Below are 16887 nucleotides of genomic sequence, written 5' to 3'. Positions count from 1 at the left end.
AACTCCCTGACTATCTCACCGCTCACCAATGGGCTCTTATGGAGACGACTGTTGCCATCCTCGCCCCCTTTGAGGAACTAACTAAAAAAGTGAGCAGCTACGACACACTAGCCTCTGATGTCATCCCAGCTGTGACTGTGCTAGTGAGACTTCTAAACAGAGAAACAGACGAACAAATGTAAAATAAAATTTTGTTTTTTTATAATTACACTGAACAAAAATATAAACGCAACACTTTTGTTTTTGCTCCCATTCCCCATGGGATGGACGTAGAGACCTAAAATTCATTCCAGATACACAATATAACCATCCCTCCCAAACAGTGGTCACAAATCAGTCCAAATGTGTGGTAGTGGGCACATCTGCTATATTGAGATAATCCATCCCACCTCACAGGTGTGCCACATCAGGATGCTGATCTGACATCATGAGTAGTGCACAGGTGTACCTCAGACTGCCCACAACAAAAGGCCACCCTGGAATGTGCAGTTTTGTCTCACAGCAAAATGCCACAGATGCCACAAGAAATGAGGGAGCATGCAATTGGCATGCTGACAGCAGGAATGTCAACCAGATCTGTCGCCCGTGCATTGAATGTTCATTTCTCAACCATAAGCCGTCTCCACAGGCGTTTCCGAGAATATGGCAGCACATCCAACCGGCCTCACAACCGCAGACCTCGTGTAACCACACCAGCCCAGGACCTCCACATCCAGCAGGTTCACCTCCAAGATCGTCTGAGACCAGCCACCCAGACAGCTGCTGGAACAATTGGTTTGCACAACCAAACAATTTCTGCACAAACTGTCAGAAACCGTCTCAGGGATGCTCAACTGCATGCCCGTCGTCCTCATCGGGGTCTTGACCTGACTCCAGCTCGTCGCCGTAACAGACTTGTGTGGGCAAATGCTCACATTCGATGGCGTCTGGCACGTTGGAGAGGTGTGCGCTTCACGGATGAATCATGCTTCACATTGTTCAGGGCAGATGGCAGCTGAGAATGTCCCAGTTCTTGCATGGCCAGCATACTCACCGGACATGTCACCCATTGAGCATGTTCGGGATGTGCTTGACCGGCGTATACGACAGCGTGTACCAGTTCCCACGAATATCCAACAACCTCGCACAGCCATTGAAGTGGAGTGGACCAACATTCCACAGGCCACAATTGACAATCTGATAGACTCCATGCGACGATGTGTTGCACTGCATGAGGCAAATGGTGGTCACACCAGATACTGACCGGTTCTGGGTCCCCAGACCCCCAATAACGCAAAAAACTGCACATTCCAGGGTGGCCTTTTGTTGTGGGCAGTCTGAGGTACACCTGTGCGCTACTCATGATGTCAGATCAGCATCCTGATGTGGCACACCTGTGAGGTGGGATGGATTATCTCAATATAGCAGATGTGCCCACTACCACACATTTGGACTGATTTGTGACCACTGTTTGGGAGGGATGGTTATATTGTGTATCTGGAATGAATTTTAGGTCTCTACGTCCATCCCATGGGGAATGGGAGCAGTAACAAAGGTGTTGCGTTTATATTTTTGTTCAGTGTATTTATTCTGTAATATGTTGCATACAACATGCTTTTCATTTTAAATAAATGTTCTTAATTCCAAACTAGTCCCTTGTTTGTTTGTTTTTTGTTAAATTGTAGGACTAAAGCTGTTACCTGCAAATTTAAATCATGTTTTTATTAAGTACTCGGTATCGGTATCGACGAGTACTGAAATGCAAGTACTCGTACTCGTACTCGTTTCCAAAAAAGTAGTATCGGTGCATCCCTAGCATCTACCCTCACACAAAATTTGAAAATTATACCTTGAAAACTTTGAACGTTAGACTGCTAACAAACAGACAAAACAAACAAACTGATTGCACACTTCCTCCCTTCAGGGGAAGAACAAGGTGCTGGAAACATTGCCCAGAGATTTAAGTCCAAAGTAACATGACAGCACCACACAGCTCACCAGCACATCCCAAAGGTGCTCTATTAAACTGAGATCTGGTGACTGTAGAGTTGCTTTTGTCTTCCTGTCAGCTCAAAGCAGTCTGTCCATTCTCCGCTGACATCCAAAGGCAGAGAACTGCCACTCACTTGATATTTTCTCTTTTTCAGACAAATTCTTCCACATCCTAGCGATGATTGTGTGGGGAAACTCCTAGAAAATCATCAGTTTCTGAAATAATCAGACCAGCTCATCATCAGGCACCAACAACCATGCAACATTTAAAATGACAGCCTTCTCCCTCATTCTGAGCCTTGGTCTGACATCAGTTCATCTCGACCACATCTGCTGCCTAAATGCATTGAGCTGTTGCCGTGTGATTGGCAGAAATTAAAGAGATTCGAGATTTACACAAGTTGAACAGGTGTGCCTATTAAAATGGCCTGTAAATGTCTATATTTCAGCATCAATGACACCTCCACAGTTGTGCATGTGTGCCATTTGCGCTAAATGCGCCGCCACACCATCGCAGATCTTGTTAACTGTTTACAATGCCAATGTGTACTCTTCTTCAGTTACATATAAGATTTAAATGATTTGCACTTTGCATTATTTAGTTTAATTACACCACGTCCCAAACTTGTTTTCGAAATTAGATTGAGACTATTTAACATTTATCAAAGCAACACCCAAGTCATTTGACTGAAGAGATTATAGTCTTCATATTAGATCTACTGAAAGATAATTCTAATTCATAATATACACAATGCAGACAATTTTGCACCAGCCACATTTATCCTGTCTGTAACTAACCAACTGTGACTGTTTAATGTGTTTGCCCTTGTGGTATCCAAAGCCGTGCTAACGCTCTCCAGACCTCAGCCGGTTTGCCCACATAGCTCTCTCTAACGAATCAATCTCTTAATCACAAGCATTGTTTTTGCAACTTGCCACCAACATGAGACTCTGGATTGCAGCGTTTACACAGACCTCTGCCACACACACAGGGAGCCACACTGTTTGTGCTAACTGTGCTACACCCCCCAGCATCTGATTATGTTAACGTTTCTACAAACAGTCGCAGCGAGCCGATAAGCAGCACACCAGCGAATGCACGGATTGTCTAGTGTAGAAATTGCAGTTCAGTTGGTGTTATACATCATGTGTTGGTTTTTAGTGCACGGTATAAATGCAAGGATGCAAAGTGTTTAATCCTGGTGCCGTTCTCCAAGGAAACGAATACACCTGAGGTCCAATGGCCCCTCAGCTCCAAACCGTTAAGCGTGAATATGGATGCAGCTGAAAATTTCCCCTTGTAGTAAACATGCCCTCTGGGAATCACTGCAGCTGTGTGTGCACGGCTGCTCTACAGCAAACACAGCCAGCTGACGGTGGCCACCAGAGTGCAACTCGGCCATGTGTGTGTGCACAGTGTACTATACCTGTGGCTGGTTCGTGGCGTTAAGGATGAGGGCCCACAGGTCTGCCCGGAGCCCGGTGGGGCAGCCCTGCCTGCTGTACTGCTGTGCTGCTGCGCTATCCTCCTCCATAACCACTACACAAGAGACATGAAGACAAAACAGAGAATGGGTGCATAGCACAGCTGTTATTCACCTTAGGACCAGGCTTCCTTCACCTGGCAATTCCCCACGTAACATTCAGAAAGAGGGTTTAAAAAAAAGTTCCCAAAATGTTAAACTTCTCTCAGTAATTCATGAAGTGAAAAAAAAATATCACAAAAATCTGCTTCTGAACCCTGATGATAAAACATTTGATTATTAAGAAGTCCGTGTTTTTGTCTGGTTAACTGTGACAAATTTCTGACATTTGACAGACTAAATGACAGATGAATTCAAGAAATAATAATGGATTACATAAAAAAATTAGTCATATTCCAGAAGCGAGAATTTCAAATGATGTATTCTTCTTCTACACAGGAGTTGGATTTGTGTCGGTATTTGTAATTGCTGTAAGACTAAGTCTTAACGTTCAATGTAAATACACGAATGTTATTTGTGGCCAAGCCCAAACCATCACAACTCCACCATCGTGCTGACAGATGTTATGAGGCGTTTGTGCCGATATGCTGTCTAAATATCTGCAAGTTGGTCTCGTCTGTCCAAAGCACATTGTTCCATAAGTTTGTTTAGATGCACCTTTACAAACCTAAGCCGTGCTGATATGTTCTTTTTATAGAGAAGAGGATTTCTCCAGTTATTTGCAGCCTTGGGGCGTCCACTCCTGGGAAGCTCTCCTGCTGTCACGAATGTTTTCCACTTGTGAATAATCTTTCTCACTGCTGAATGATGGACTTCAGATTGTTTGGAAATGACTTAGTTACTGTTAAATAATGACACAGTGTAATATGTGCTGTTGTGCTGTATTTAAATTCATTCAAGTCCTCCTAAGGACCAGAAGATACGTTCTAGTCCTCATACCTAAAACCTTAGAATTAAAAGAGGGTCTACTTTCTTTTTCAATTGGCTATATAAAGGTAAAACAGTAGACTGGAGGAAGAACACATGTATGTATATGAACAACTGGAGGAGAAAAGAGTGGTAGGCCTAAAAAAACAAAACAACTAAAGCAGATGAAAAGTATCTGAAAGTCATGTCCTTAAAGAGCTTGAAGAAATCTTGAATAAAGCAAAGACCTGACATAGGACGTTCCTATTGTCCTAGCAAAAACAAATAAATGAAGGGTGGCTCACGACTGTATACAAGATATTCAAAATATTCAACATTTATTGAGAATTCTGCAAGAATCCTCGACAAGTAGCACAAAAATGAAAAGACTGAGTGTGGAGGATGTTTTTCTCCTCAAAAAAATGTATAAACATCAAAAATATTAACAAAGACATTCCCATAAATTCTGCGTAGCTTTCCAAGAAATCACTCAGGCGCATGCTGGAAACAAACTCTTGAACTTCCCCATTCTGCCCTAAATCTCTGTTGTGACAGGAGCCAAAAACACACAGCTCTTGACTTAAGGTGCTGGTCAGTCATAACATAAACGAACACGCTCCTCGTTTCCTACATTTCGTATTCGAGTGCACTTACTGCTTCGTCTGGACCACGAGGCGCAGCTTAGGCACAGAGGCGAACGGTAGATCGAGGGTCGTGGTTGTGTAAATAAACTACTGCCTGTGTTTGTAAGACTCTTGTTGGCTGATATCTGATTTGGCCGTGATATAGGTGGCGTTGTTACAGAGCAACGAGCTAACAGTTAAAGTGTTACCAATCTGAATGCTCGTGCTTCCACTCAGAGGCGGCAGTCATTCACTGACTCACACAAATACTTCCCGTTAGAGGTGGGCGCATCGATCCAATTATCGATATTGTTGATGCAACGCTGGCATTGGTACTGGATCAGTACTACTGAGATAGGATGGATACATGGTTTCCTTTAGAGACAGACGCAGGTTGTAGGCTAAAAGTATCAATATTAGTAGTGGCAGTACTAGCCCTGTATTTTCTCTTGGTATTGGATCAGTACCAAAACATACAATATCTCACAGCACTACTTCTCAGTACTCTTTCTGCATCACACTTTCTGCTTGTAACACTTGTGCCTATTTTGGGGCTTCCATAAATGGGTCACAGTTGATATAATTAGATTAGTTTTGAAAAGATCTCCATAAAAAGGCTCTTAAATACAAAAATTAGAAACAAGACTGTCTGCTCATCAAGTTTCTGTCTTATTTGGAGTTATCCTTTAGAAGTCTTAAAAAATGACGAGGTAATGACATTCCTGGTTGCCTCTGTTAGGACACTTAAGCTGCTACATATTTGTACTTAGCATAGAGGAATGTATGGGCAAAAATGGCATTCAAAGCAAATATCCTTGTTTTTTGTTGTTTTCTTAAGAGAAATTTCATGTTATATTCATTGAAAGGACATGTATTTCCTTCCTTGCCTTCCCAAAAGACAAACAAACTGGTACATTCTTGACCAATAGGATGTGGATTTACACTACATTGCCAAAAGTATTCGCTTGTCTGCCTTCACGCGCATAAATGAACTTTGAGGGTCATCCCATTCTTAGTCGATGTGGTTTAATATGATGCCGGTCCACCCATTGCAGCTTCAACTCTTCTGGGAAAACCTTTCGAAGGTTTAGGAGTGTTTATGGAAATTTTTCACCATTCTTCCAGAAGCACATTTGGAGGTCAGACACGCCTTCACTCTAATTCATCCAAAAAGGTGTTCTATTGGGTTGAGGTCAGGACTTTGTGCAGGCCGGTCAAGTTGTTCCACACCAAACTCACTTATCCATGTCTTTATGGACCTTGCTTTGTGCACTGGTGTGCAGTCATGTTGGAACAGGAAGGGACCATCCCCGACTGTTCACACAAAGTTGGGAGCGTGAACTTGTCTAAAATGACCCCTCCACCAATCGTCCATCCGATTGCCAGACAAATAAGGTTCAGTCACACCACATTGACGTTACACCACTTCATCTGACTCTTTGCATTGCACTTAGTGACGTCAGGCTTGGATGCAGCTGCTGAGCCATAGAAACCCATTCCACGAAGCTCTCTACGCACAGTTCTTGACCTAATCAAAGGCCGCATGAAGTTTGTTGGTCCGTCACTATTGATTCTGCAAAAGTGGGCGACCTCAGCGCACTATACACCTCAACCTAGGTGAGGTGTATAGTGCGCCTAGGTGCTTGATTTTATACACATGTGGTCATGGAAGTGTTCATTAGAACACCTGAATGCAGTCATTTTGGATGGGTGAGTAAATACTTTTGGTAATTTAGTGTACAATGAACAAAATCTCATGAAGAAAATAGAGCTCAACAAAGCATTTCCACAAAAAAAAAAAAAAAAAGGAATAAAAACAAGAACCAAACACTGACCTTTTTTTCCGATTTGCACATACTCGTTTTCAAACAAGTCTGTACAGGAACGAGAAAGAAAGCACAGATCCATCAGTGGTGCTATCTGCTCGATTTACAAACAGACATGCTGGATTCTATTTCAAGCCTGAACACCAAAGTGTAACAATGTCGATATGTGGCCTTCACCGAGATGTTGTTTGAGAAATCCCAGACGGCCCTTGTGGCACAAGAAAGGAACAAGGACTGATATGAAGTCCCTGTGGTATATACACCATTAAAGCTCTCTGTTCATTAGGTAAACACATTTATTCTAGAGTATTCTTTCTTAATCACAACCAGAAATGTGTTTAGGTCTGGTATTAAAATGCTGCTGAGTGATAATTAAAATTGTTATGATCTAAGCTTGCCTACAAATTATGTATTTTATAGGACAAAAAGTCCTCTGAAAGTTTTTAAAACTAATGAGCCTCTGATTCTGCCAAACGGCTGACACAGCGCTGTAACAGGGAGCTTCTTTTCTTGATGGTTAGATGAAAACAATGATGGCACTCTCACATATGTATGCCATAAACTTACAAAACTCTACAACCACCAGCATGTTATCGTTACAGTTTGAACATGTCTTTTAGGGCATGATAACTACCAAGCTAAGTATCTGCTATCAGCCTTCTCATCCTTCTCCTTCCAAGAAAGGAGTAATACCTGGATGGATGAGTGCGTGGTCATCAATCCCCATCTGTCCACTGGTCAGGTTCAGCTCTGAGTAGGCCTCTCTCTGAGAGTTTAACACAACAGACACAAAACGCATGAATAAATGTACAATCTATTCTTCTTTCAGTTCAAAGAATACACTTCTACCTCAACACAATGCAAGACGTTTTTATCAATAAACACAAAACGTTAAAGAAAAAGAAATATATTAAGAGACATTATTAAGACACCCATGACTTCTTCATATTTTGCTTATAAGGCATGAGTGACGAGTTATGAAAATAAGTGATAAACAACACAGCTATTAGTCAGGATTTAATAGCTTGAACAGCAGCCAGGGAGTTTCACTGCTGCATAATGACAAAAAGCTATTTCCCCTTGTTCAGAGTTTGCTCTGGGCACCACTACCACTGAGCTACGAGGCCTCTCTGGGCGATACTGCTGTAGAATATCAGGGATATTCAGGTTGAGAAACAGCTAATAAGCCTTTAAACTGGCAGCCAGAGACTTAGGAATTGGAGTGATGTTAGCTATCCTTTGAATAAGCTGCTGGTGTCTGATCCCACTTACAAGGACAAGTTTTTCCAAATCCCTATGACCCACAAACATGTGAAGTGAAGTGGGGAGGAACACAGATCCCTACCAGGTGTGGGATGTCCCTGACATTGAGAGGAACCTGGATGAGTCCCCAGTGACTCCTGACGCTGATGTCCTCGCTGCTATCGTGGTTGGGGTTCCGCAAACCGATTAGGACCTGTTTAGACAGCATTTATGTAACATAATGGAGTTCAATCCTGATAATAGCAGTAAAAAAACAAGGCGAGGAATGTGCTTACTTCCAGAAAGTCTTTCGGAGCATAGACAGGCCTGAAGCGACTCAAATCTGCAGCGATATAAACACGTAAACAATCTTTACAATATGTTATGTAACAGCAGTCAAAAAAGCCATTTCTTTGCGAACTTAATTTATCAACTTCAACTTAAACACACATCTATGCAAATTAAAGGCCAGCTCTAAGTGGAACTTCTGTCCACCGTCTTCATAGCACGGCAGTAAGTTCCAGTCCTGTGTCATCCTCAGAACAAGGCCACATTAAGGCTTTCGACGAGAGGAAGGGGTGCTGCTGGTTATCTCCCTACCAGGAGTCTGGACAGCTTCTAGATTCACGATCCAAAATGTTTACAGCCGAAGGACGGCACATCCTAAATGTTATTATACACCACTGAGCACTGATAGCACTGTTAGGACACGAGATTAGGGTGTTCTTTGTAAACGCGGTGGCCTGAAGTCAAAGTGGTACGTATCTTCTGACAACAATAAAAACTCTTTTTAAACAACAAAAATGAATTCATAGCACAGGCTCAGTCATCTATGGGGAGGCTTGGCAGCACAATTCCAGCGTGTGCTCTGCAAAAAGCTGCATTGTGCGCTATGCAGATGTTACAGAGCCCGAGTGCCTTAGAAAGCCTTGGCTGCATTAGCGCGGCTTAGGAAGCAAACACGGAAGTAGCAGATCTGGTTTTGAGATGTGCTAAGCTGGCGATAAATACAGCAGCGCCTGAACGCATCAACACTAATCTATCATAAAAGGCAGATTGCTCGAGGCCAAATCTCCTGGGTAGTGTCTTGAGACCTGGTTCATCTGTGCCCATCTCGTTCCATTTGTTGGTGAGCTCCTTCTGCTCCGCCGCGGGCCTCTGTGGAGCAGGCGGAAAGACAAGATTTCAACAAACAAATGCCGCACATCCCGTCTTAAAAATGTCACATCAGTATTGCGTTCGAAATAATAAGTCATAAATACAATCGTGCCTGTGCAGAAGCAAGCAGTAAAACTGATAAACAGACTCCAAACAACACAGTCTGGATATTGTCAGTTAAAAAAGCTGCTCGGGTTTAGCCGCAGCTCATAGCTCAGTTGGCTCAGGGTTAAAATGATGCAGGGTTTTTAATTTGTTCTATTTGCAACATCTCTAGAGAAGATGTTGCAAAATAAAAACAAAAAACCCTACAAACTAAAATCTATAAACTTGGCTGTGATTGTCAATGTTTTAGTTACCATGTGAGCCAGAGGCACTAGAAGCTCTGTGCTCATGCTGTTCAGGCTTTTGAGGACACGCTTCTCCCAGCTGGCCTGTGTAAGAGACACACACATGCGCACACCTTAGTGATTTAAAAGTGAATTTGGCAGACAAAAATGATAGGAGTCAGGGAGAAGCAGAGAAAGTGAGGAAATAAAAGCAGACGGGCCGACCTGTGCCTTGCGCATGTAGACCAGCGGCTCTTTGAGATGCTCCGGGGGAGCCGGGGGATGCCTCGGGGGCAGCTGGCTGGAATGAGCAAATGCAAGTAAGACAACGTTGCCGACTGACACACAAATAACACCACTGTGTTTTTTCACAAAACACTTACAGCTTTGGGGAAAATGAAGCCGGTCGTGGCACAAAGAGCATCTTATTTTGAAAAGAAACACAGCTGAAAGGAGGAAACTGTCAAACAAAAGGGAAATCTTACTTTTTTTCCCCTTTACAAAAAGCAGGCAGTCAGTCTCCATTAGAGCCCACAAATGGACACCAGATGAGTCAGAAGACATCTCCAAATGCACAACCCCCCCCCCCAGCTAAGCCTGCTTAGGGCATGCCGAATGATTCAAGGTCTCAGAGCGTTAAACAACGTTCACCCCAATCTAAACACCTATAAGAGCACATAGCGCCAGAAGAAGGAGCCATTAGTCACTGTTATATGTCACCCTCTCAAAGCAACGTATTAAGTCCTTGTTTCAGACTGAGCCTAAGGAGAGACAGTCCGGTGCTCTTCGAGATAAGTGAGTGCAGCACACGTTTCCGAGCTTTTTACGGAAGAGACAAAAAGGCCTCCAGCCAAACGGAGATTTCAGATAAAAAGAGTGCATAAATGTGGATAACAGTGGAGGGATTGTTAGTCTTTAACGTTCAGGGAACAATGGCTTTTTAGCTACAATTTCAGTGTTTAAAACCAAACATTTTTTTAAAGGTAAACCAATAACACTAAGAGGGAAAGGCAGAGGAGCCAAACTTGTGCAGGAGAGAGCAACATTTCTACCAAATTTTTTAAAAAACCCTGCATTAATCACCTTTAAATAGATAGTAGTGTACCAGCTTTTATATATTGTGTTATTATATTGTGCGTGTTGGATTTATGTGTAAACAAGGTGTAGAATGAGATGAATCTATAACATTAACGCAGTCTGATGTTGGGTTACGTAACCAGTCTCTTCCATGAAGCCGTGCCCGTGTTGTTGTGCACGCTCTGAGTCACTGCACGCTCCTGACCCCGTTCTCCCTCTGCTTCTGCAAGTAAACCTGGCTCCACTCACTCACACGTCTTCATTATTTCCAACTTATTTGGAAACTTTCTTTAAAAAAAGAAAAGAAAAAAGCAGCGACTTTCTGCACAAACCTTTGTCATGGTGCTGGACTTTATTGAGTTTCCTACTTGTTTCGATTTTGATCATTTCCCCACTGTCTCTTGGATTCTCTTTTTTCTTCACGACTTCTCTCATCTTTCGTGTAACTGCTTCCTGTTGTGTTTTGGTAATTGTTTGTCCTTGTGCGTCTTTCTCTGCCTTGACTTCTTGAGTTTGTCTTCCCTCTGACTCCCCGATGGTGTTTTGTCTTCATCTGCCTGACATCCTTCCTTTGTGACTGTCAGCCTCACCTTAATTTGATCCAACCTTGTCTCCTTCTATAATCAGCTCTCTGTTTACATTAAGTCTTATATAGATCATCTCTATCCCCCTAATGTGTTTCAAAGACTTCAAAGACTTTACCCGACTATTCTCGAAAACATTTGCTACTCTTCACAAAAGAAGGTTGCCATCAATTTGCACCTTGACCAGATGCGTTTTGTAGTCATCAACAAGCTTCAGGTATAATTCTGGCGGATATTTGATCGCTCTTCTTGGCACAACTGGTAGATTTCCTTTAAATTTCTTGGTTTCTTGGCTTTTAAGCGTAGTCCACAGATTTTCAGCAGTGTTGAGGTCAGATTTTTGGGAAGGCCATTCCAGCTATTTAACATTAGCTTGCTTTGTCCGCTCCAAAACCATGTGTTCTTAGGATCTTGCCCTGTTGGAAGACCCAGTTGTGTCCAGGTTTCAACCACGTTGTTGATTTCAGGTGAAGTTGGAGAATTTGGAGGTAGTCCTACTTTCTCATTATTCCATCCACTCTGTGATGGCAAAAACTTTTCTCCAGAAAGTATGTGGCCTGTCCACGCATGTAGCTGCTAATTTCAGTTGAACTTGAAGGTGAGCTCTAAGAGACTTTCCCAGCTTGTCTAAATCTACAATTCTCCTCCTCAAATCTTCACTGAGTTCCTTGGACTTTCCCAGTGTTCTGCGTATTGTTCAATCCATCGAATGGTGTCAAATAAATCCTTTTTGTGCTAGAAAGAGAAGTGACCGGTTGTAGTCGATCACAATCACTGGTTGACTACAATGATCAACCAGTGATCATTCGTTAATAGGCCTTGGGTTTGTCAAGTTAAAAGACACTGTAGAACCTTTAAGAGCACTTTTTAAAAGATTAAGTGAGTGTATGTACAGTGGGGCAAAAAAGTATTTAGTCAGCCACCGATTGTGCAAGTTCCCCCACCTAAAATGATGACAGAGGTCAGTAATTTGCACCAGAGGTACACTTCAACTGTGAGAGACAGAATGTGAAAAAAAAATCCATGAATCCACATGGTAGGATTTGTAAAGAATTTATTCGTAAATCACGGTGGAAAATAAGTATTTGGTCACCTTAAACAAGGAAAACCTCTGGCTCTCACAGACCTGTAACGTCTTCTGTAAGAAGCTTTTCTGTCCCCCACTCGTTACCTGTATGAATGGCACCTGTTTGAACTCATCATCTGTATAAAAGACACCTGTCCACAGCCTCAAACAGTCAGACTCCAAACTCCGCCATGGCCAAGACCAAAGAGCTTTCGAAGGACACCAGGAAAAGTATTGTAGACCTGCACCAGACTGGGAAGAGTGAATCTACAATAGGCAAGCAGCTTGGTGTGAAAAAATCAACTGTGGAAGCAATCATCAGAAAATGGAAGACATACAAGACCACTGATAATCTCCCTCCATCTGGGGCTCCACACAACATCTCATCCCGTGGGGTCAAAATGATCATGAGAACGGTGAGCAAAGATCCCAGAACCACACGGGGGGACCTGGTGAATGACCTGCAGAGAGCTGGGACCAAAGTAACAAAGGTCACCATCAGTAACACACTACAACGGCAGGGAATCAAATCCCGCAGTGCCAGACGTGTTCCGCTGCTGAAGCCAGTGCATGTCCAGGCCCGTCTGAAGTTTGCCAGAGAGCACATGGATGATACAGCAGAGGATTGGGAGAATGTCATGTGGTCAGATGAAACCAAAGTAGAACTTTTTGGTATAAACTCAACTCGTCGTGTTTGGAGGAAGAAGAATACTGAGTTGCATCCCAAGAACACCATACCTACTGTGAAGCATGGGGGTGGAAACATCATGCTATGGGGCTGTTTTTCTGCCAAGGGGACAGGACGACTGATCCGTGTTAAGGACAGAATGAATGGGGCCATGTATCGTGAGATTCTGAGCCAAAACCTCCTTCCATCAGTGAGAACTTTGAAGATGAAACGAGGCTGGGTCTTCCAACATGACAATGATCCAAAACACACCGCCCGGGCAACAAAGGAGTGGCTCCGTAAGAAGCATTTGAAAGTCCTGGAGTGGCCTAGCCAGTCTCCAGACCTCAACCCCATAGAAAATCTGTGGCGGGAGTTGAAAGTCGGTGTTGCTCGGCGACAGCCCCAAAACATCACTGCTCTCGAGAAGATCTGCATGGAGGAATGGGCCAAAATACCAGCTACTGTGTGTGCAAACCTGGTAAAGACCTATAGTAAACGTTTGACCTCTGTTATTGCCAACAAAGGTTATGTTACAAAGTATTGAGTTGTATTTTTGTTATTGACCAAATACTTATTTTCCACCGTGATTTACGAATAAATTCTTTACAAATCCTACCATGTGGATTCATGGATTTTTTTTTCACATTCTGTCTCTCACAGTTGAAGTGTACCTCTGGTGCAAATTACTGACCTCTGTCATCATTTTAGGTGGGGGAACTTGCACAATCGGTGGCTGACTAAATACTTTTTTGCCCCACTGTATATATTTGTATATATTTGAGCCTGCAGGTATACTTTGACCCTGTGTGGATTTATGGAAGCCCGTTTCCACCAGTAAAAAAAACAAAAAAAATATTCATAACTCGAAATTTTGACATATTAACTCGAAATTGCGATTTATTAACTCAAAATCTGGAGTTAGCGCTGCCAATCAGTAATCTACATCATTTTCTTGTTACCTGGAAGGATATAGCGTAGAGGAATGCGCACTCAAAACCAGATCGAACATATTGGCACTTTCAAGAGTACGTTTGCTGATAGTAACGCCATGTGATGTAGTTAATAACACAAGGATTTCATCATTTGTGAAGCCACGCTGAAAATAATCAGCAATTTGTGCATACATGACTGGCTGTAATACTGGTGACTTAGCTGCAGCATTTGTAGCTGAGGGCTTCAGCTTCCGGGTAACAAAGAAATTACGTTATTCACGTAGATTACTGATTGGCAGCGCAAACTCGAAATTTTGACTTATTAACTCAAAATTTTGAGAAAATTAAGTCAAAATTTTGATAAAGATAACTCGAAATTTTGAGTTATGGATACTTTTTTGTGCCAGAAACGGGCTTCCATAGTAGATTAGATCAAATTAAAAATTAATTCAAACTTGTACACCCACTTTTTGTTTTAAAGTGTTCTAAGATGTATGCTGTACAATCATACCAACCTGGAAAAGAACAGTTCAAAGAACAGTCATTGAAACCCAAAATTTCCATGAGATTAATTCCCATGATTAGTGGATGTTAACTTCTAACCACCACTGTACTTTCCATTAGAAGTTAGCAACACCTTTACAAGATATTGGGATATTCGGTGTACTACATTTTTAAACAGGGAGATCGTTTTTGACGCCATCAAGCCAAAAGATACAAAGACAGGATTTCTGGTCTAGGTTGCCCAGCTCTTCTGAAGCAGTTTCCCAATGCTAGCATCTCCTTCACTGGAGGTACACGTAATCAATCATATAATCAAGAATAAAGAAACATGCCCTACTGCATTGTGGGGTGTTTGTCAAGCAGCCATATACACAGATATCACAAGAAATTTTACCCAAAGATGCCAATAAATCAAATTTAGCAATCATGATGAATAAAATGATTTGTATTTGATGGCTTTTCACTCTGTAGATATACAGAGTGATTGTGTCCTGACTCCTGACTACATTCATGTGTCTTTACAGCATCCTCTGTGTGCCTGATAATGATGATGATGAAGACAGACTTTCATATGTCGCATATTTGCTGTCATATGCAGATACCAAAGTTTAACTATAGAATCTGGGGAAACTTTATTTTTGTTTGTTCCTACTTTTCTGTCAAGGAAAATGAATCTTCCATAGAAAAAGCAATAACCCCTTTGAAGTCTACCAGCAACCATCAGTAGGCTGTTATTAGCCAGCAATACACAGCAGTGACTCAGCAGATCGAGCTGTGCATCTTTAGTTTGCTAGGAGACAAAACAAATTAAAATTTCCACTATATCTAATAAGCTAATCATGAGCAGAGGTTTACAAATTTTCCATCCCTAATGTGTAAGCATTCAGTTTCCATCTAAACTGAAATGCACAGAGATCCTCACAGAGGCTATTAGTACATGTAAATGTTTATTTTGACAGCCTAACATTATTTAATTTATGAATGCAGAGATTTTTCCTGGCTCACAACGAGCCTTTGACAGGTGACTACACACATAAGCATGACTGGCCCGCATGGAGGACGCTCTATCTGATATTTACACTTACACATCTGCTCTTTTCTGGAGGCATTTTGTTTGTTTGTTTGTTTGAAATCCCCAATTTAGAAAAAAACCCGATAAAATAGTTCTGGTTTTTTTTTTATTATATACAAGAAAAAACTGTTTACTTTAATGCATTTTTCTCTGTTTTGCCTATTTGATTTTTTTTAACAGTTTTATGCTCGAGCAAATTAAACACATTTCAAAATATCTATTTTAAAATGTATTATGGGCATCAGTTTAGCTCACTGGTTGAGTAGGCGACCATTTTACTATCATCCTGAGAAAATTCATCTCGGGAAAAAGCTCAAATTTGATACAAAAAAATTTCGAAATAAATGCGAATGTTAGACATGGATGAATGCTTGAAGCCATGATGAGTTTTTATAGAGTGATACCAAACGCAAGCATGGCACAAAACTAGCTTTGAATCATTTTGAGGCTGAGAAACCCCAAACACAATGACTGTCATGCTTGAGTAAATTCAACCCCACTGTGTGTGTGTGTGTGTGTGTGTGTGTGTGTGTGTGTGTGTGTGTGTGTGTGTGTGTGTGTGTGTGTGTGTGTGTGTAGTGCTTCGTCATGCATGGACAGCTTTACACCAAATGTCACTTACATGTGCAGCTCTCTGTACACTGCATTCTGCAGCTTTCTTTCCCAGCCTGGAAAACATTGGAATTTGTTATTATATGTTATAATATTATTATCACTAAACAGACAAGAGACAACAGCTTAATTATGACTTTGTGAGAAGAGATTTCTTGCAGCTTGCTACCTGATGTTTTGAGAAAACTGCGGACGTCCTCTTTTAGAGACTCCAGTTTTACGTCAGGCTGGTGTAAACACTCCTGAAAACAATGGGGACATGGGGAAATCAATGCTTCACATTCTTAGACATGATGTGGCCTGTATGCTGTGGTTTTAGCTAAAGGTGAGCTAGAAGCAGAAGCACCGTGTCGTTAGCCACATGCTAGCTCACTCACTTTGGCTTGCCTCTCTATCTGAGAGTGTAAATGGCTTCCTCTGAGCCGCTGGATGATCTGAGCGATGGTCAGAGACAGCTCGATGCCCTCGTCCATCCTCCTTCTGGTCAAAGCCCGTTCAGTTATGCGTCTGAAGCCGAGCGGCTCGCTTCACTGCGGCTAAACTGTCAGCATCCAGCAGCCGCCCCCTGCAGAGGTTACTTAGCAACTGAGGACGGGCTGCGTGTCCGCAGGGGAAACAAGAACCACACACTTTAGTTCCGACCTCCTTTTTTCCCATCCAAATGTCAAAATTTCTAGTTAATATCTCCATATTTTGGCTTGATAACTCGAAACTAATGTTTTTATTGTACTATCAAAAATATAGATTTAAGTACAGAGAGAGAAATGTAAGATATTATCCAGATATCGAGCTTCTAAACACAAACAAACCTTAGAAGAGCGCCAACTCTAA

General features: G+C 42.1%; 1 protein-coding gene across 2 annotated transcripts in view; it reads right to left on the bottom strand.

Annotated features, from left to right (window-relative positions):
- The window catches only part of tbc1d19 (TBC1 domain family, member 19), a 29632-nt gene extending 12979 nt beyond the window's left edge, over nucleotides 1-16653 (bottom strand). Inside the window, exons 1-11 of one of the 2 annotated variants that reach the window (XM_004562686.3) lie at nucleotides 16434-16653; nucleotides 16226-16298; nucleotides 16067-16112; nucleotides 9765-9840; nucleotides 9570-9644; nucleotides 9147-9210; nucleotides 8349-8395; nucleotides 8156-8266; nucleotides 7504-7576; nucleotides 6820-6858; nucleotides 3399-3511 (exon numbers count right to left, since the gene is read on the bottom strand). In XM_004562686.3, coding sequence (XP_004562743.1) covers nucleotides 3399-3511; nucleotides 6820-6858; nucleotides 7504-7576; nucleotides 8156-8266; nucleotides 8349-8395; nucleotides 9147-9210; nucleotides 9570-9644; nucleotides 9765-9840; nucleotides 16067-16112; nucleotides 16226-16298; nucleotides 16434-16529 — 813 coding nt within the window. In that variant the 5' untranslated portion in view covers nucleotides 16530-16653. The remainder of the gene's footprint in view (nucleotides 1-3398; nucleotides 3512-6819; nucleotides 6859-7503; nucleotides 7577-8155; nucleotides 8267-8348; nucleotides 8396-9146; nucleotides 9211-9569; nucleotides 9645-9764; nucleotides 9841-16066; nucleotides 16113-16225; nucleotides 16299-16433) is intronic. The other variant, XM_076881776.1, reaches the window with a different exon arrangement.
- Between the last annotated feature and the right edge of the window lie 234 nt (nucleotides 16654-16887).

Source organism: Maylandia zebra, linkage group LG3 (genome assembly GCF_041146795.1).
Source record: "Maylandia zebra isolate NMK-2024a linkage group LG3, Mzebra_GT3a, whole genome shotgun sequence".
NCBI lineage: Eukaryota > Metazoa > Chordata > Actinopteri > Cichliformes > Cichlidae > Maylandia > Maylandia zebra.
This window is presented reverse-complemented; position numbering and strand designations above follow the sequence as displayed.